General features: G+C 42.8%; 1 protein-coding gene across 6 annotated transcripts in view; it reads left to right on the top strand.

The window, feature by feature from the left end:
- The window catches only part of RNF213 (ring finger protein 213), a 231,935-nt gene that overhangs the window by 50,731 nt on the left and 161,458 nt on the right, over positions 1-19,746 (top strand). For all 6 annotated transcript variants that reach the window (XR_009761276.1, XM_061615791.1, XM_061615789.1 and 3 more), the window contains exons 15-21: positions 1,770-1,868; positions 5,157-5,279; positions 5,780-5,963; positions 6,335-6,508; positions 10,376-10,534; positions 10,856-11,457; positions 13,522-13,687. Coding sequence is in view for 5 of the 6 variants with exons in the window: in XM_061615791.1 (XP_061471775.1) it covers positions 1,770-1,868; positions 5,157-5,279; positions 5,780-5,963; positions 6,335-6,508; positions 10,376-10,534; positions 10,856-11,457; positions 13,522-13,687 (1,507 nt within the window). In the remaining variant the exon portion in view is untranslated. The remainder of the gene's footprint in view (positions 1-1,769; positions 1,869-5,156; positions 5,280-5,779; positions 5,964-6,334; positions 6,509-10,375; positions 10,535-10,855; positions 11,458-13,521; positions 13,688-19,746) is intronic.

The following is a 19,746-nucleotide window of genomic DNA, read 5'->3' as shown; positions in this document are numbered from 1 at the left end:
CACTCACGATATGCTCAGAGGCACATGTTACTCTTCCAAGCTACACAGGAAGTGGATTGGACTGTGAAAGACCAACCCAAATTGTTTTTGCATTTTGACCAATTTGTAGGGCAGTCCAATATCTCAGAGAAGAGGTCAGGTCTCCTGCTCCCCTGGTGCATTCACTATAGCTGCCCAATTTCCCTGCTTTTTAAAGTTTGATAGAAATATCTGTTGGCTATAGGTATGTTCTTAAACCGCAAGGTTTTTTGCCTATTAGTTTAATTTATTAAAAGACGCTAACATCAAAGATAAAAGCTTAAAATACAGATTGTACACTATTAACTAATAGTTGCTATCTAATAACTATTATGGTGTGTTCCTATTAGTTTTTTAAGAAAACTTAAACCAATTTAGCAAGGATGTTTTTCTGAATTATAAAAATGAGAAAAACCTATAAGCAGCGATGGGGAACCTGGTGCCCTCTAAATGTTGTTTGACTCCAACACCCTCCAGTCAGCCCCAGCCAGCAGGAACAAAGCTCAGGGATGACGGGAGCTGTAGGCCAACATCATCTGGAAGCCCACTGGTTCCCCACTGCTGTTATAACGCTTAGACTCAGCAAATTTATTATTGTATTGTATTGTATTATTATTTTAACAAGAAATCCATTGTTGTTTTTACTTATGTACAAAAATCATAGGATTAATCAACTGTGATTTCTTGAATCCTGTGACAGCTTTTCTGCCAGAGATTATTATAAAGAAGATTGCATTACACACCTATGTTGTTTGATGGGGAGCTTATCCCTTACTCTTTGCATGCATGACATAAGCTGAGAAATGGGCAAACTGTTTTCTTAAACAACAGGCATTATCCCTACCTTTTTCTTTATTTTTTTTAAATTTCTCGCCTTTTGGCTATATTGGGAAAGGGCAGAAGGGTTGTCTCATGGTACTCCTTTTTTTTTTCCTTGCCAGAAAGAAAAGAGGGAGAACAAGGAGCTATAATGGTGATTCCTTATTTAGGGTTTTTTACTTGGAAAGGGGAGAATGGTACCCACAACAACCAGAGGGGAGAGGGAGAGAGAATGAGAGTGTGTGTGTAAAAGAGAGAGGGATGCATGACCTTACTTGCCAATGCAAGGAAACCTTTTAGGCACCTGAGGAAGACAGATATTCATCTGGCTCTTTTGAAAGCATAGGGCTTGCACATCTCTTGTTTCATAAGGGAGATGTATGGTAGTAATGGCAGAACATCTATTCCCTTAATAGCCATGTTATCCTTCCTAAGGATACTTGGGATGAAGGGAATGCAGAAAGAAATGCAGTGAGAGGAGACAGCATTTGTTTGCAATTCTACCCTCTCTTTATGTTTATCACTGTGTCCTTTCAGAAAGTGTGGGAAATGGGGAGAAAATAGAGAACAAAGGTGAATAAAAAATGAAGTACTTTGCTCAAGAATGCTGCCAAGTGATATAGACACGAATTCCCTTGCCCTTGAGGCAGAAGGAGTTGTAATCCAGGAGCCCTAAGAGGGCTGTAGTCAAACAGTGGCTTCCTTCTGTCTATTAGACTGTTCAACATTAGTCCCCAATTCTCTTTTCCGTCTAGTATGTTTGTTACTTGTTTCAGCAAGTAAACTTGTGTTTATATCCCGAAGACATGTCTTTTCTCTGAATAGATGATGATGTGTAGGGAAATATTGGTGTATCAAATAAGTGTCCCGTTCCCTCCCATCCACACACTTAATTTTAGTTGATTTTAATTTAATACTTTTTTATTCCTTAGGCATGGGATCATTTTTTGAAAATAAACTTTTCTAATATGAAATTCACAGAGGAGTGGAAGAAAACTCTAATTACAGATATGGAAGGCAGGATCAAGCAGGTACCAAGATGAATGGAAATATCTGATTTCAAATGCAAGATATCACATTTAATCTAACCCAAGGGTGAGGAACCTTCCCCCCGCCCCAGGCTGTTGGGGGCCGCATGCCAGTGATGTGCAGTGCCAAATGTGGCCATGACCATCACACACTCTGTTACATACACACAAACACCAGCTGTCAATTCACACATGCACACAAGCACATCCCATTCATGAAGCATTCATTTATTCATATATACATAGAGAGAGAGAGACTGCAGTATTTATTATCAAAAAAGGATTCTTTTGTTACATTAGATCTTTTTGGGGAAATGTAACTGCAGGCCAAAGCCGGATTGGGATCATTGCAGGGAGCAAAGGGGTAAAACCCCTCTGCTCTCAACACTAGGATCTTGATCTAGATGAGGCCCCTAGCACCTGCAGTTTGCTGCTTTTTGCTTCTCTCCTCTGCAACCAGCATTGACATTGAGGTGTTGAAGGAGGCAAGGCATGGGAGATGGATGGGAAGCATCTGAGGGATGTGTCTGGGTCAGAGGTTCCCTATCCTTGAATTAAATATTTAATATGAATCCATGTGAATGTGCACTGTTAAAAGTGTCTGTTGCTACTGCCCACATTTGCATGTTGTACTAAATCATAGATCAGAGGTCACCAATGCAGTACCCATGAGTGCCAGTATGTTAACCAGTACCTTCTATAGCACCTCTGATAGTTCTCAATAAGCATGCACTTAAAAATCCGCAATACATGAGAGAATATTTGCTCTTCCTGCTCAGTTCCTGTTGTAACTTGCTCAGCCTTTCCTACATTGAACACATTCCCTTAAACATGGTCACATTTCATTGGATGCCAGGACTGGGAACCCTCCCTCCCTTCCATTCTGTACAGAAACAAGGTGCAAAAAGCTTCTCTGTGTGGGAGCACAGTGGTGACTTGATATAGGTCACTGTCAGTGATTCAGTGTGGTTACGTAGCATTTTTTTGTGAATCTTTTCCTTGTGTGCTTTCATGCCATTTTTCACCAGACTTAGAATTAATCTAATGGTCTTTCTTTGTATAGAAACAATTAAATTTTTCCAGGTTTTATGCATATGGTCTTGGATATAGACTGAATATTTGGCTTGAAAATATTTAGTATCTTGTGTTGGTGCCTCTCATTAAAAAGAGAGAAAGACCTCAGTGGATGACTGAAGAAACTCTTAAAATGGTTAAAGAGAGAAGGAAAGCAAAAGCAAAACGAAATAGAAACACGGTCAGAACCCTAAATGCAACAATACAGCAACTAGGACGTAGAGACAAAGAAAACTATTACAATAGTTACTGCATAGAAATAGAAGAGGACAACAAAAAGAGTAGAACAAGAGCCCTGTTCCAAAAGATTAGAGAAATGAAAGGGAAATTTAAACCAAGAGTAGGGATGTTGAATAATCAACAGGGGAACACGCTGACTGACCGAGATGAAATAAAAGGAAGATGGAAGCAATACACTGAAGAACTCTATAAAAGAGATGCCAGGATGACAGATTCATTCGCGGAGGAACCGTATGATGAAGAACCAGAAATTTTAGAATGTGAGGTAAAAGCTGCTCTTAAAAGACTTGGAAGAAACAAATCACCAGGAATAGATGGCATACCAATAGAGTTGCTACAAGCTACTGAGACTGAATCTGTCCAAATTTTGACAAAAATTTGTCAAGAAATATGAAAAACTAAACAATGGCCCACAGACTGGAAGCATTCAATATCCCAATTCCAAAGAAAGGGGATCCCAGGGAATGCAGTAATTTTTGAACTATTGCCTTAATATCCCATGCAAGTAAAGTAATGCTCAAGATTCTACAACAAAAGCTCTTACTATATATGGAGCGAGAAGTGCCAGATGTCCAAGCTGCATTTAGAAAGGGAAGAGGCACCAGAGATCATATCGCAAACATACGTTGGATAATGGAATGGACCAAGGAATTTCAGAAGAAAATCACCCTGTGCTTTATAGATTAAAGCAAAGCCTTTGACTGTGTAGATCATGGAAAAGAAATGGGGGTGCCACAGAATCTGATTGTCCTGATGCGCAACCTATACTCTGCACAAGAGATTACTGTAAGGACAGAATATGGAGAAACCGATTGGTTCCCAATTGGAAAGGGTGTGAGACACCCTATTTGTTTACAGAACATATCATACAGAAAGCACGATTGGATCAAGATGAAGGAGGTATGAAAACTGGAGGAAGAAATATCAATAATTTAAGATATGCAGATGATACCATACTATTAGCAGAAGCCAGTAATGATTTGAAAAGAATGCTCATGAAAGTTAGAGGAAAGCACAAAAGCAGGACTACAGCTGAACATCAAAAAGACTAAAGTAATGACAACAGAAGACTAATGTGATTTTAAAGTTGACAATGAAGACATTGAACTTGTCAAGCATTATCAATACCTCGGCACAGTCATTAACCAAAATGGAGACCATAGTCAAGAAATCAGAAGAAGGCTAGGACTGGGGAGGGAAGCTATGAGAGAACTAGAAAAGGTCCTCAAATGCAAAGGTGTATCACTGAACACTAAAGTCAGGATCATTCAGACCATGGTATTCCCGATTTCTATGTATGGATGTGAAAGTTGGACCATGGAAAAGCGGATAAGAGAAAAATCAACTGATTTGAAATGTGGTGTTGGAGGAGAGCTTTGTGCATACCATGGACTGCAAAAAAGACCAATAATTGGGTGTTAGAACAAATTAAACCAGAATTGTCACTAGAAGCTAAAATGATGAAACTGAGATTATCATACTTTGGACACGTAATGAGAAGATCTGATTCACTGGAAAATACCATAATGCTTGGAAAAACAGAAGGGAGTAGAAAAAGAGGAAGGCCAAACAAGAGATGGATTGACTCCATAAAGGAAGCCACAGACCTGAACTTACAAGATCTGAGCAGTGTGGTTCATGACAGATGCTCTTGGAGTTCACTGATTCATAGGGTTGCTATAAGTCGTAATCAACTTGAAGGCACATAATAACAACATTGGTGCTTGAAGATAAGAGAGATCTGTTTCTTGGCCTCACTCAGCCAAGTTGAGAGAGAACACAAGCAACAATCTATATACTACACAGTTTACAATCTAAAGGGGCAGAAATGAAATTGCTTGCAATAATGTAACAAAAATTATCCTTGCTTTTAGTTTATTGCCCTAAATTACTTCCCTTTCATGTTTTCCTTATGTGATCATCATAAATGTCTGTAACCAGAGAAAGTGCTTTATTTTTCTTTTACTCTTCCCACAGGAAACTGCTGTTAAACAGATTAAAGCCTATTGCTGTTGCTGTGAGGAAATTGAACAACTTGACCCTATGATTAGCAAAGTTTTTGAAAACTGTGCCACTGAAGCTATCAAATTAGCATACCAGGTAGTGTATCTGAAATCCTCTGATTTTCCAAGCACTGTTGGTTTGTTGAGACTGTCCCACGTGTGCTTGCTTGGGAGTAAATGTAATGGGGGTGTGATTCAATAAGTCACAGGTAACAAACTTTACTCCCTGGATTGCCATCAGAGCGTAACCATTCTTTGTGAATATTCCCTACTCAGTGACAATACTAGGAAATATGGATTACAAAGTCATTATCAACTGTCTTCCTGTCCAGATCTCACTTGTTTGAGGTGTTTATCAAATGTAAATGAACTTCTTTTGCCAAATAATTTACCCTTTGGGAAAGGAGGACAAATTATTTGACAAATCTTACTGAGCAGTTCTGTGAAAGCAAGTCCCTTTTGAATCTGTTGGGCTGGGCTGCATGGTGAACTGAATAGTAAACCTTTAAGGATTTAAATGATTTAGCAAATTTGTGAAATTGATTTGTATGAACTCATTGCTGTTGAATGCTGCACATATTCTTGTGTCTAATGTAGGAACAGATTAATCTCCTTGACCTGATATCTTCTTACAACCTGAGCAAGCTGGGTAAACTTGTTTCTGCAGCTATCACAAAATCATGGCCGACTGATGAAGCAGGGAAGCCTATAACAGATCTGGGATGTGTGCTGAATCATCTGCTTGTTTGGCCAGACATAAAGCATCTTTTCATCTTCAATGGTAAGTATAGCTAGTGTTTTAACTGGTAAAGTTGTGAAGGCAGGGGGAAATACCTAATAGAGCACAGGAGATTATTTACTATTACAGGACTTATGCTGAAACATACGGCTTGCATGTATTGGAAAAGTATGTTGTTACAGACCATTAGAATTCTTTTATGTTGTATTTCTTTTTGGGGGTAGGGGAGGAGTGGGTCACGATTTTTGCAACTAGAGTGGCAAACTTCCAGACGGTGTAGGTGGGAGAGAGAAGTGGGGAAACCCAAAGTGATCACCTTACATGCAATTGCTTCTATTTTGCTTGGTGGATGAAGAACTTTTAAACCCTAAAAACAAAAGGCTGTTTTTTTTAATACTTGATTGATCTGACAGGTGTGGGTGGCAACATTCTGGACCAACTTACCAGTGAAGCCCAAGAGCTAATGGCCAGCGCTGATTCTGTATATACAAATGTTTCTGATGAGCTCATGACAGGCCATATCCTAGTCAAACATTTGGAGCTAATTTTAAAGCACAAGAAACAATTCCTATCCATTTGGGAATTAAGTAAGTGTTATTTATTCTATATATATAAACGGAGATTGGTAAAATGTAGGACTGAAATCCAATTAAAGAAATGTTAAGTGAATGTTAATCAGCTAAAACTTATATGATCAGCTTAACATAAATTTAAATTTTATTATGGTTTAAAACAGTATTTCTGAAGCAAACATACTTGCTTTGTTTTTGGTTGATATACACATGTAGCAGTCATTGATCTCATTTGCATGTCATGATAAGCCAAACTATGGCTGACTGGGACCATGTGGACCTGTGGGCTCCTGGAGAGAAGCTTGCAGCCCCTTTGCTTCTCCCTGATATTTTTTACTCCCATGTCATGCTAAGGTAAGCCAGGGTTTGGTTTAGTGATTTATCTGAACCTAGGGTCATGGTTAAGTTCTTTCCTCATTAACCATGAGCTATAGCTAATGTTTCCCCTCTCCAGGACCACAAATGTTTGCACAGTCCTGGTCAGCCATAGTTTGGCGTACCATGACATTCAAACTAGGCCGTTGTGTTAGGAGAAGCATTCCTTCTGTGTGTGAAAGATGGGAGAATGCATATTTTAAAATAGTGCTTGCTATATGTAGCGTTTTATAAGCATTGTATTCTTTAAAAGTTACAAAAAAATTAGGACATATTTTGCTCTTTCTTAAAAAAATAGTCTATCCAATTTATTGATTTTTGCAGCCTAGTGAGATAGAATAATGGACTGATTCCTGGTGTAGCTCATGCTCTTCAGTGGCTTGCACTGGGGGTTGCATGGGGACAGTAGCAGCACTACTCTAGAAGAGAGAGACTGACAACTTGCCTGGTTGTGAGCAGGGCATCAGGTTATGGTGCCAACTGAGATATGCTCAGTTGCAGCCATCAGCTATAACTGGAAGCAATACATTAATCTGGTTGAAACTGTACAGATGGAAGACAAGTATGTTTTATGGGATCTTGGGAAGAAGGAGCAGTATTTATAGGAGCAGGGGTGGCTGGCCAGAGAGGATTGTCTGCATGACTCCTAGGGATAGAGTCAAGCAGAACAAAGAGGAGGAGAGAGACGGTGTGTAGTGGCAGTCCCTTCCCTTACATCTGAGGCTTCAGCCAGAACACTGGGACAAACACAATATAGGGCTGGTTCACACTTAATCAGCTTCATGACCTGTGGTTTGAAGTTAGTGTGTTTTGCAGTTGACCAGAGTTTATTTTAAATGACAATTCATATATAAGGATAAGTTAGGAATTATGGAAAATGAAAGTGAATAATGGTTTATTTCTCCTGAGCATGGGAGGGGAGGAGTGGGAAGCACTCAAGCCTGAAGCTTCTCAGTCAGTGGAGGAGTGGAGCAGACAGGAATGGGTTAACTCCTCTTCTTGCAGGCAGAGACAGCACTATAAAAAAGTTGGTGGCTGGTTGGAAGGGGGAGGAAACCTTCTTCCATTGTCCAGTTTTGGTCTCTGCCTTCAGCGAGCGACAGAGTCAGCCTATTCCTCCTGGGTCCCCATAAGGAGCCAGTTTAGTTATTTTATCTACTCTTCTCAGAGAATTTATCATCAACAGCAGTTGCAGCACACGGACTTCTGCCTCTCTCTTCTTTCACTTCCCGCCCTAAGTGAATAGCCAGATTTGAGGGAGGAAGAGAGGGACTGCTTTTCTGAAGAGGTGCAGGAAGCGCCAGGGCACGGCGGAGGGCGGGATCTCGGTGGAGGGCGGGATCTGTCTCGTGCCTTCCCGTGCTGTCCATTATTGGAACGCTCTTCCGCAGTTCTAAGGAGATGGAAGCTTTCAGGAGTGTTGCCGCTTAAGAGCCTGGGAGTAGCAGGGATTGATCCCTCGCTATCCAAGGCTTTTTGTTGATTCAGAAACCCCCTGGGGCAACTGGCCTCCGTGACACGCAGTTTGCCTCCTTGCCGTCTTGTTTTCAGGTAAAGCCACTAAGCTTTTCTTACCGAGGAGGGCAGCTCCAGCCCCAGCCTCTTCCCTTTTCAGCTGGGATTTTAACTATGCCGGGGGGTAAGGAGACAGCCCATTTCATGCATCAGCTAAGGAAGATGGGTCCCTGAATAGGGGGAATCTGCTTCTCAGTTAAGCAATCCCCTAGTCATCCTCGCCTCAGCGGTGGGTAGCATGCCTGACTCCCTGCCTGAAATAGTTTCATTTTGTCAGCTCCCTTCTACTCAGCCGGGAGGAGGAGAAGATGCACACGTGACTCCTGCAGGAAAAAAGCGCACCAAATCTCACCATTTTGATAAGCCCTCTACCTCTTTGGCCATACTGGTCTGGCTTAACAAGGCCATGATGAGGGAGGCAGAGCTACCTTAGCCAAGTGTTGGGCCCGTGCATGTAGGAAAAAAGGCTCCAAGCACTCCATGATTACTTCTCATTTTCCTTCTCCTCTTTGGATGCCAGCCCAGATAGAGGAAGGGGGAAGAGCAAAAGAAGGGTCTCTTTACAGAAGCCTAAACCCCACAAAGATAAACTCAAGAGACGCTCCAGTTCTGGGTTCCCGCCTGACTGCCTTTCCCTTAGCCCACGCTTCTGGGGGGAGGGTGCCCCCATCATCTGCTGCATCAGACTCAGAAAAGAAAGAGGGGGAACTCTCGGGGAGGATTCCCTCATGCCATCCCTGGTGCATAAGAGACTGTATTCTCCTGACTCTGATCCTGTTTTTATTTCTAAGGTATGGCCTGCCTTCAGCTAGACCCTTCTAAGGAAACTCCTCAGGAGGGGAACTAGAGGAAGGGGAACAGGGAGCTTCAGATGTCTTCCCCAGATAAGGGGATCAGAAGGTGGTCATTCCCTTTCCCAAGTTCTTCAAGGACATAGTTAAGGAAGAATGGGATCATCCAGCCAAATCCAAAGCTCTTCATGCCCTGTCCAAAAAGCTATATACGTTACCTGCCATGGACAGTTTTGATAGTCGCCATGGACATGAGGTCCAACATCGCAAAGGGGAAGTGGTCAGTGCAGGAGCAATGCCAGTAAATCAACTGGTTGGCGCTCAGAGCAATCCGACTAACACTCCAGGAGTTCCTTCCTCTTATTTATCAGACTCATGTGCTAGTATGCACTGACAAAATCATGCCCAAATTACATGTCTGCAAACAAGGGGCACGAAATCAGGCCCTCTTCAGGAGGAGATTAACCTGCTCTTCCATTGGGTGGAAAGACAGCTGGCTTCCCTTTCAGCCATACATGTGCAGGGGATCCTGGACACACAAGCTGATTGGCTGAGCCAGGAACAAGTCCACCAGGGAGAGTGGGCCCTTCACCGAGACATGTACCTAGAGATCACTCGTAATTGGGGGCTTCTATGCAGGGACCTGTTTGTCTCATCGGTGAATGCTCCACTGAACCACTTCATGGCACAAGGCTAGGATCTAGATGCCCTGTCAGCCCCCTGGCCTCGGGTACTCCTCTATGCCTTCCCGTCTCTACCTATTCTGTCCAGACTGCTGTGCAAAATCAAGAGTTTTCCAGGCCCAGGTGATGGTGGCTTCAAACTGGCAGAGTCCAAAACTGGAGAACAGGAGGTTTCCTCCCCCTTCCAGCTGGCTACCAACTAAACTTTTTTTATAGTGCTGACTCTGCCTCCAGTAGCAGGGGTTAACACATTCCTGTCTGCTCCATTCTCCGCTGACCAGAAGGACACTTCACAATAAGTCCAACTTTCCATTCTCTTGAGTTCCAAGAGGTTTGTGCATGTAGTGCTAAATCATAGTTTAATGTTATTTGCAAAACTGGCCATTGACAAGCAGGAAAGCTCTGGAATTTTAAGAGCTTATTTTGGAAGATGGTGGGTCTAAGTTCCAGATATAAGTTTGAAAAAGACAAGAAAGGGATATTGTGCAGATGATTGTAATTAGCAATTTCCATTCCAGAGTGCAAGCGTCTTTCACTGTTGGAAGAAAAAGAACACCAATCAAAATTAGAAGGGGTGCTTGCGATGAGACTGCAAGAAGTACTGTCTGTCAAGAAGGAGCAAACATGGTTGGGATCCCTCTTGGACATGTGCAGGAAGGTGCAAGATTATATAAAAGGTATTTTTAATATATATATATAATTTAAAAACTACAGCATCGACAATTTCCACTTGTAATTCCTGTTAAATCTGTACCTAAAGCTTGGGAGTGGAAATAGAGCAAAAAGGGAAATGAGAAGGCAGCAGAAGTCTCCAATGTCAGAAAAGCAGGATGATCTGGGTAGAAAGATAGCGCAAATGCAAACTGTTATTTTCTTAACCAAACTTCACAGATTGGTGTTTGATGCTGTAATGTGAACTATTATACAGAAAGATAAAAGGCGAAACCAGTGGAAAAATAGTTTATATACCAAATTATGAGCTTCTCTTTGCTTTTCAGTGGATATTGCTGAAATGGAGCAGAAGCACAGTGAAAACCTGGCCTCAAAAGCATTGGATGATGTTGTGAATGTGAGACGTTCAGTTTCCCAGAGTGCTGATAAAATAGAAACATATTACCACCTGAGTCCAGCCCTAAAGAAGATATCTGAAATTGTGCATAATTCTAAAGATAGCCATGTCTTCCAATACTGCTGGGAGTGGGCAGCCAAAAAGCTAGTCAACAGTACTGAGGACTGTATCGATGAGGAGGACATTGTTGCTATGAATCTTGAGGAAGTGCCTTCCTCCTTATTTCAGCCTTGTCACAATGAATTCTGTAGGCTTTATAATAGTCTGAAATCTGGAGAGCTTACGTTTGCCGAGGTAGACACACTGTTCAGGGATTTTACTAACCATTATGAGGATCTGAAAAACGATTGTCAGATTATGTGCGATCTGCAGCATCAAGGTGGTAGAGAATGGATAGCTGAACGGATTCAACAAATCCAGCAATATCATGAGTTGCATTTGGCTATGGACTCTGCTAAGGTTATTGACAAGGTCAAGGAAGGTTTGAATCTCTCAGGTGACTTCAGAATCCTCCTGCATTTATTGAACTTTGTAAGTATATTGATTTAAAACTACCATTAAAGGGCATATCCAGTACACTAAGTTTTCGAAACTATATGACTCCATTCTGTTCAAAAGCTGTTAAGAGTGCAGTTTTCAATGGAAGCTATACATTATCACAGGCATAGTTAATGTGGAATACACATAAAGTTTAGTGCTTTGGGTTTGTCTGCATTGAAGACAAGGTCTTTTTAGTCGTTGCACCCCATTTGTGGAATGGTTTCTCCAGGGATGCCTAACTGTTAGTAACTATCTTTTCAGTAAATAGATTCATCACGGATACCGTCAGTTATTTAATTTAGGGAATAATTGTAGAGTAATATTGGAAAGGGCAACAGTATATTTCCATCCCATACTGCAGAACCATCTAAATACAGTTTGCCACAGACGGCAGTTATACTACGGAAATGCACTTACTGAATTAGATAAATCATGTACAGATAAATCATGGCTTGGTTCAGCTCACATATGGTGTTACTGGGGAAAGCATAATAAAAAACAACCGTCTAAGGACATTAGCTACTTTGACTGGCAGAAAAGGTATCTCCATGCTGCCCGACATTCTGTCTCTAGTTTTGGCAGTTCCTGATGCCCCAGAGTTAGGTAGGAGGAGGGCTAGTTCCGATACAGTGGGAACCCTAAGAACTAACTGAACTATAAGGGCAGTATTCAACTAAGTTTTGCGTTAGGACAAGGATTAGTACTAGCACAAGGGAATTTCACCTCTCCAGTGTGTGTCCTCTTGTGTCATCCCCAGATCTGTTTGGGAGGGTTGGGGGAACTCCCACTGGGGGTCACGGGGGGAATGCCCCATTGCAAGGAAAAATCCTTTTCCAGATGGAACATTTACCATTGCACTTGGTTGAATACAACCCTAAATCTTTCATGAAAGCTTAGTGAGTCTTCTTTCACCTTGTGTGTCTGCATTGCCTTGACCTCGTATGTCAGAGGTGTGCCAATGAATATCTGTCCCAGTGGTATCTACTGCTTAGTGGCACAGATGTGTAGCAACCTGTACAATCAGGATTTCGAAGGGCAGGTGCAACTAGCTGCTTTCCTCATGGTGATAGGTCATGAATTTAACTGCATGTGCATTCATTAGTTGTGTCTTGCCATGTGGTCAAGATTACCTCACTGTATTCCTACAGCAAGTCAGAAGTAGTAAGGATGTAATGATATTTACATCATTGCCACCCTGGGCTCCTTTGGGAGGAAGGGTGCGATATACATGACATGGTAGCTTCCTGTAATCTACTGTAGAATACATGCAAGCCATGTGGGCAGATGATAGTCTATAGCACCCAGGCACATGTGCACGGGTGCTATAGGCTATCATCTGCCCACATGGCTTGCATGTATTCTGCAATAGATTACAGGAAGCTACCATGTCATGTAGCCACCCAGTGCCTATATTGTGAGTAATGTCTCCAAAATGTTTCATCATGGGATAGTATTAGCACTACTGATTTGTAACCATAGATGCTTACCTTGTAGTGATAAGGGGATTCCACTTTCCTTAGTTCCGGGGTTTTTCCTTTCCCTACATGCAGTATCTACAGTAGGTGGAGCAAGCAACAAAATTTCCTCTATAATGTAGGATAATTCCTTGTTGAGAAAAGATCATTCCCAAAGGGAAAATATATATTAATAAATGTTACCCTGCTGCATGGATGCCATGGTAATCTCAGATTCAATTTCTGATGAGTATCACAGTTCCCCTTGTTTGAACAACTGAACTCTCCTTCTGTCTGATTTTATTCATTCTACTTTCTATCAAACAAACAAAAGTGACTCTTGTGTGCAGAGTCTTGAGACTTAAGAATGGGGATCTGCATTCTTCTGAAAGTAATGGATAGTTACCAGATTTGGGAAAGTAACTGGATGCCTGATTTATGTCTGCAGCTCCTAAAAGGAAGGATATCTGAAACATCCATGAATTTCCTGTAGATATCCTAGATTGCGGGGCTGAGAAATGGGACAATTCAGTGGAAACAAAGCCACATTGTTTGCACATCCCTAATGTGCAGTACTTCTTTTCAATCATATACTTTTCAGGTAGATAAATTCCAGTCCTTTCAACAAGAAAAGCTCTCCTCTATGAGTCCTGCATTGATGCGTGTAAAGAAACTGTTGCAAGGCATCACTGAACCACGTCGTAGGTGCCTTGAGGAGCTTGCACTCCAAAAGGACTTTGTCTGCTGGGTCAAAGAGGCTCTGGAAGGTAAAACAAATGGACATCTGCTGAAAAAGTAACTGGGAAATGATACGCTTTTGAAATGTTTAAAATGTCCTTTTGTACGTCCATGCATAATATATTTACTCATTTTGTTTTGCGTATAAGCTGGGACTTACAAGAAATCTTGGTGCAGGGAGGACCCAAAAAGTGAGATGTTTGTCTTGTTCATTTGTCAACCTTCTCCTTTCTTATTCCTCCATCTCATGCTTCCTGTTTTTTCTCAATCACTTTAATTTTTTCCATTTCCTCGCACAATGAGGCACAAATACCTCTACATGCATATATATTTCTCATGCTTTTCCTCATTTAGACATGCATGCATGTATGCAGGGCTTCCCTGAAGCCAGGGGAATGGGGAATGGGACCACCTCCCCAGAGCTGTGCCTCCCCTGGATTTTTTTGGAGGGGGAATTGTCTTTTTAACTTGTGACACGAGAAACAGTGGCTATCTCCATTTAAAGAATGACAACCCATTTTAAGATCAAGAGCAGTTTAAGAATAAGACCCTCTGAAAAATTCAGTGAATAAGGTAGGGCAAATTCACAGCAAAAGCCTCATCTGAAAGAGTCCCCAAAAGTCTGCTCACTCAAGATTTTCACTGACTGAGGGTAGATTTTTCATTATCACAATCGCCTATAATTACTTAAGTGATCCAGGAAAAAAACCCGCCTGTATAATAACATGACACTTGAAAAGTTAAATATTCGAGCTTTGTATTATAGGCTAAAGTTAGACTCTACCCCTCGGACTTTTCTTTGCTCTGCTTTTCAGTATCAGTTGTGTACTGCTGGCTGGGCAGAAATAAGAAGCATGTTGGTTTGCCTGCAGTAAGAAGTAAGAGTTAGTTGATTCTATCGTTATTATAATGTGTAGAGCAGGACTAGGTGCTTATTGCTAAAGGGTGAAATGAAGGTAACTATTAAGTTATCCTATACTCTTTAAAGCACTCATTAAAATTACAATCCTAGTGGCTTTTTTCCTTTTTCTTGAGTACTTGATGGCAAAGGATAAAAACAGCCCTAGAGGAATAGAAATATGGCTTTGTATGCTACAGTTGGCTGGCTGGCTGGCCACCTTAGCTGTATCTCCAGCTTAATTTCTGGTTTTCCCAATATGTGCAGTTCAGCATGAAGCCTTTTCTTGATTTCTGGACAGAAAAATCAACCCAACAAACTCATAACAGATAGCAAAGACCCAGCAACTAGTAAAAAATAAAAATTCCAGTTGCTTTTCACAATTAGTTTCCAAATACTTAGTTCTTTATACGGCAGCCAGTTAAAAAGTTTTCACTTGATTGTCTAACAGAAAGGAAAATCTAAAGGTCAGGAACAAGACTAGAAGGAGGAGTTAACAAACATACTCTAAAGTATTTATTTTCTCTCTGCCCTTCCCTTAACTTATGGTTCTGGTGAAATCTAAAACTGAGGTACCTAATGCAGCATCAAAGCCAAGTTCAGGAACTTGCTGTCATTACCAAAGTAATTTAGTTCATGAAGAAACAAAACACAGGGACAGACCACAGATGAAAGAGGACGGTAGCTATAGGCAAAGTCAAGCTTTTGAGTCTGGTATTACTGGGGATCTCTCAAGAGTGAGACAGTTCAACAGATTAAACTTCATTCATGCAAGTTAACACACTGTGGACAGAGGAGTGAGGAAGAATGTAACTAGCCTTTCCCTTCCACAGGCATGGCCCTCACATCCTCTCCACCAGTGGGAGGGGTGGGATTGGCTGGTGCTATATGCCTCCCCCCCCCCAAAATGCCCCATCTAGAAATATGGCTGTCCCGACTAGAAATGTGGCTGCCCCACCTAACAAGGAAGGCTGGCTACAGGGCTGATGCACAGTCTTGAAAAACTGCATATGTCTACACTGATCATGCATCATCAAACACCGTCATGTTTACATTCTCACAAACAATCCTATGTATGTAAATTTGTGGGCAGGGCAGAAGATAGGAAACAGGATCTATTTAGACTCCGACTCCATGTTTCCATCTTATTCATATGTGCACCGAGATCTGGCACAAAATGGGACTTGAGGTTTTTTTGGAGGGGAAGGGAGCAGAGGATGAAGGAGAATGACAGTCTTTGCATTTGTCCTTCCACTTACTTAGCCAGTGGTAATGATCTGTAAGCTTAATAGATCAGACTGGGAGTTCATGCACATACAGGCTAGGCAAAAAAGCAGGGGGTGGGGGACTCCTGGTGCTACAAAATGTGTTTGTAGTAAGACCAATGGATTTTGGAAAAATTCCTTTATCAAAGGCACTTTTTATATGTACAAAGAAATGATATAATTGGGACAAAATAAAAATGGAAATGGACTGCCTTCAAGTGAATTTTGAGTTACGGCAACTCTATGAATAGGGTTTTCATGGTAAGCGGTATTCAGAGGGGGTTTATCATTGCCTTCCTCTGAGGCTGAGAGGCAGTGACTGGCCCAAGGTCACCCAGTGAGCTTCATGGCTGTGTGGGGATTCGAACCCTGGTCTCCCATGTCGTAGTCCAACACCTTAAGCTCTACACCATACTGGCTCTCTAGGGACAAAATAAAATAAGAGTGAAATATCTAATATCTAATAATACGTCAGCAGGCAAGTGAGACAAGGGGGTGAGAGAAGCAAATTTGGCAAGTGGGTGGGCAGAGCATGGGGCAGGCAAGTGGCAGTAACAATGCAGGAAGCCGATGTCAAGGGCGGGTGGCAGTAGCAGCCTGGGCAAGCAGGAGGCCGGTAAGATGCCTAAATGGGGCAGTGGTAAATATCTGGGGACTGTTTTGGGAGTTGCCCAGGGGGGACATTTTGGTATTTATGTGTGTTTGAGAGTCTGTATGTGTACGCGTGTGTTGGTACAGAAAGCATGCAGAGGCAAAGCCTATAGTATTCTTATAATTTTAATGCTTTAACAAGAGTTTTTCAAGTTCGTTGTATAAAGTATACTATACAAGTTTAAAATGCATGTCTATCAAAATATGTCTATAAATTATACTACAAAATTGTGAAATATATTTTCCCCAGGTAGCATACCATCACGTGGGTTATGGCACCTCCTAGCGTCCAAAGGCAAGAATGCACAAGAGTCAAAACGGGCTGCTCCTTACGATCCCACTCCAGTTCATTCTTGCCTTTGTCTGAGGCTGTTCTCTTTATCCTTGCCTACTCTTTTCTGTAGTGAGCTTTGGTCTGTGAGACTAGGATTGTCTGTGGAGAGTGCGTGGTGTGTGGAGTTGTGAGAGAGTGTTTGCTTTTGTTTTCCGGGGGTGATTTCTCTTCCCATTGAGCCCTGCTGAAGCCCAGGCAGTTCCCCAGCCTCAGCAGTGAACCTCCAGCCCTTTCTACCCCCTTCGCAGGGCTCATGACTGTGGCCCTGCAGATCTCTCTGTTTGTCCCTAGCCGGCTCAATTATCTTGTGCGGCTTGCGGCTGCAGTCCCACACGTCTCCTGGCCTAACTCCCCCTAGCTTCATTACTTCATAGACTTGGCGGCTACAACCCTGGAGATCCTTTGTACCATCCCCTCTCCTTGAATTGTGGCTCCAGCCAGCCACTGGGGGCAGTGGCACTTACTTGCACCTCTTCTTTTTGCCGCAGTGGCAGCGGATGTCTCATGTTTTGTCCCCACCCCTTGGCTACGTTTTTGCCTGGGGCAGAGGCGATATTCTTGGACCTTGTGACTACAGCTCAGACCAGTTGGGTCTTTCCTGCCCTTTTCTCTCGGCCACCATTTTGCTGATCTTTGTCTCTTCTGTCCACCATTTTGTTTTCACTTTCCCGCCCTTTTTGTTATTCATTCAGTTTTGATAGCTCCTTTTCCTGTTAACTCCGTTATCCTGTCTGTCTCCTGCCCTCCCCCTTCTTCGGACCAAAGGTAGGGAGGGTATAGGTTTAAAATAAAAGAGAGAGAACCACAACAACTGTATTTGACCCACAGTTGGGCTGTAGTGCACCTCTCTACCATGTGTGATTGCCTGGGGCCTCAAATCGCCATACTTCTACCATGTGCGTGTGTCTCAGTGTTGGATTCACCTCACCCTTCTAGTGTGTGTGTTGGAATTTAGGTACTGTACCTCTCTACCGTGTGCATATATACCATGGCAGACCCAGCGCCAATTGCAGATTCTGTTGATCAGCTTCTGATGTGGAGCAGCATTGTGTTTTCACCACAACATCTCAATCTGCTATGAGGTCCAGGGCACCAAAGCGCAAGGCTTCCCAGCACCATTTCTCCAAGACCCGTTCTAAGGCTGTCGACAAGACCAAGCACTCCTCTGCTTAGCTGACTGGCAGGTGGTCACAATGTGTGTCTCTTCCAAGCTCTCTGGAAGCATCTTCTACTATGACTGCTATTGCTGTGGAGGAGGCTCATTTGGAGGCCCCTGTTGTAGGCCAACAGAGGTTGGCAGCCCTGTTTCACTCTCCTGTTGCATCATTGGGTGAGGACTTTGATGGGTTTCCAGTGAAGCCCTCCTTGGTTCACCACCTCCAGTGCCTGCACTTACGGTTCGACAGTTGCTGGTCTTTGCCCTCCACTGCCAGTAAGTCAATACCCACCTCATCTCCTACTCAGTTTAACCCTGCTGCCAGGTCACTACCTCAACAAGTACATCGCGTGACTACAAATCCAGAACATGGCCCTCTGCCAACCACACAAGTACCTTTGCTTGGGTTGCAATTGACTTCTGAATTTGTCTCTCAGTTGAAAGATGCGTTGCTGGGCTCCCTGTCGCAACCTCAATTGCCAGTATAGCCACAGGGTCTGGCCTTGACAAGTTCTTGACTCCTGCTTCGTGCATAACTTAACGCCAGGACCACTACCTCTCACTGCCATTCTGATGAAGGTCGAGCAGTGTCTCCATACCTCTTTCATGTTGCGAGAGGCAGAGCTACAGGTGATGTGGCAGACCCAATGGAGGATGAAGGGGATGATTGGAGTGGTGAATCAGAGGTGGAGGAGGATACCTCTCACCTTTTCTTTGACTCTGCTGATTTTTTACCACTTTTTCACAGGACACTGGAAGCCTTGGGCAATCTGCTTCGTCTGAACCTACACCTCCTCCAGTTAAGGGAGCCAAAATTCCGAGAACTCCAAAGTCTACAGTGCATTCTCTTCCTATTCCAGATCCTCTCGATAAATTGGCAAAGGAGGAATAGGCTCACCCTCTGCATGTCAGATGGGTTTCAGCTTAGCTAATAAACATTACTCCTTGGTGACAGACTTTATGCATCTTGTAAAGATTCTGGCAGTGGATGAGCCAGTTTCAAGTTTGGTTACCAAGTCTCTCCCTCCAAAAGAAGGGGACTCCCAATTCAAGGAGCTGTCTGAATGGCGACTGGATTTTGCACTTTGTAAGAACCGTGATGCAACAGCCTATTTGCTCCGTGCTTCCTGAGCAGCGTCCATTTTCACTAGAGCTTCCATGATGTGGTTGGATGAGCTCCTGGACAACCCTAATCCCAATCCTGCCAAGATCAGAAGGACTCTGGTGAAGCTCCACAAGTTGGAAGCTTTTGTGTCCGATGCCAGCTTGGATGTGTCAGCAGGTATGGTAGCACAGAAGACTCTGGCACTGGGATGCCAATGCTATGGCTCGAGTCAACTTCTCTACAACGTCTTACATGGGCACAGTGGTGTTTGGAGAAGAGGCACTCAAATCCATATTGGTGGATCCTAAGGATAGGTGGAAGTCAGTCATAGCCACAAATAAAAATGAGGACTGGAGACAGTTTAGAAGATTTGCCCCATAGTGTTTCTTTCAGCCATTTTGAGGAATGCAACCTGGTGGGAGGGGCCATGATTTTTCATCTTCCAAAGGCTCCTGGTCCAAGCAGTGATTCCAGGGTCATTTTCAGCTCCAGGGCAAGGCAGGTCCCTCTTCCTCCGCTTCTGGAAGGGGAGGTTGGCAACAGATGCAATACTGTAGGAGGCAGATTATTTCACTTTGCAGAATTTTGGCAACATGTTACTATGGAATCTTTGGTAAGAAACCCCATATCTTATGGCTATGAAATAGTTTTGGCTACTTCTAACAAACAGATTCCTCTC

The sequence above is a fragment of the Rhineura floridana genome, chromosome 3 (assembly GCF_030035675.1).
Source record: "Rhineura floridana isolate rRhiFlo1 chromosome 3, rRhiFlo1.hap2, whole genome shotgun sequence".
Lineage (NCBI taxonomy): Eukaryota > Metazoa > Chordata > Lepidosauria > Squamata > Rhineuridae > Rhineura > Rhineura floridana.
The sequence above is the reverse complement of the archived record's forward strand: the minus strand, read 5'-3'. Positions and strand labels throughout refer to the sequence as shown.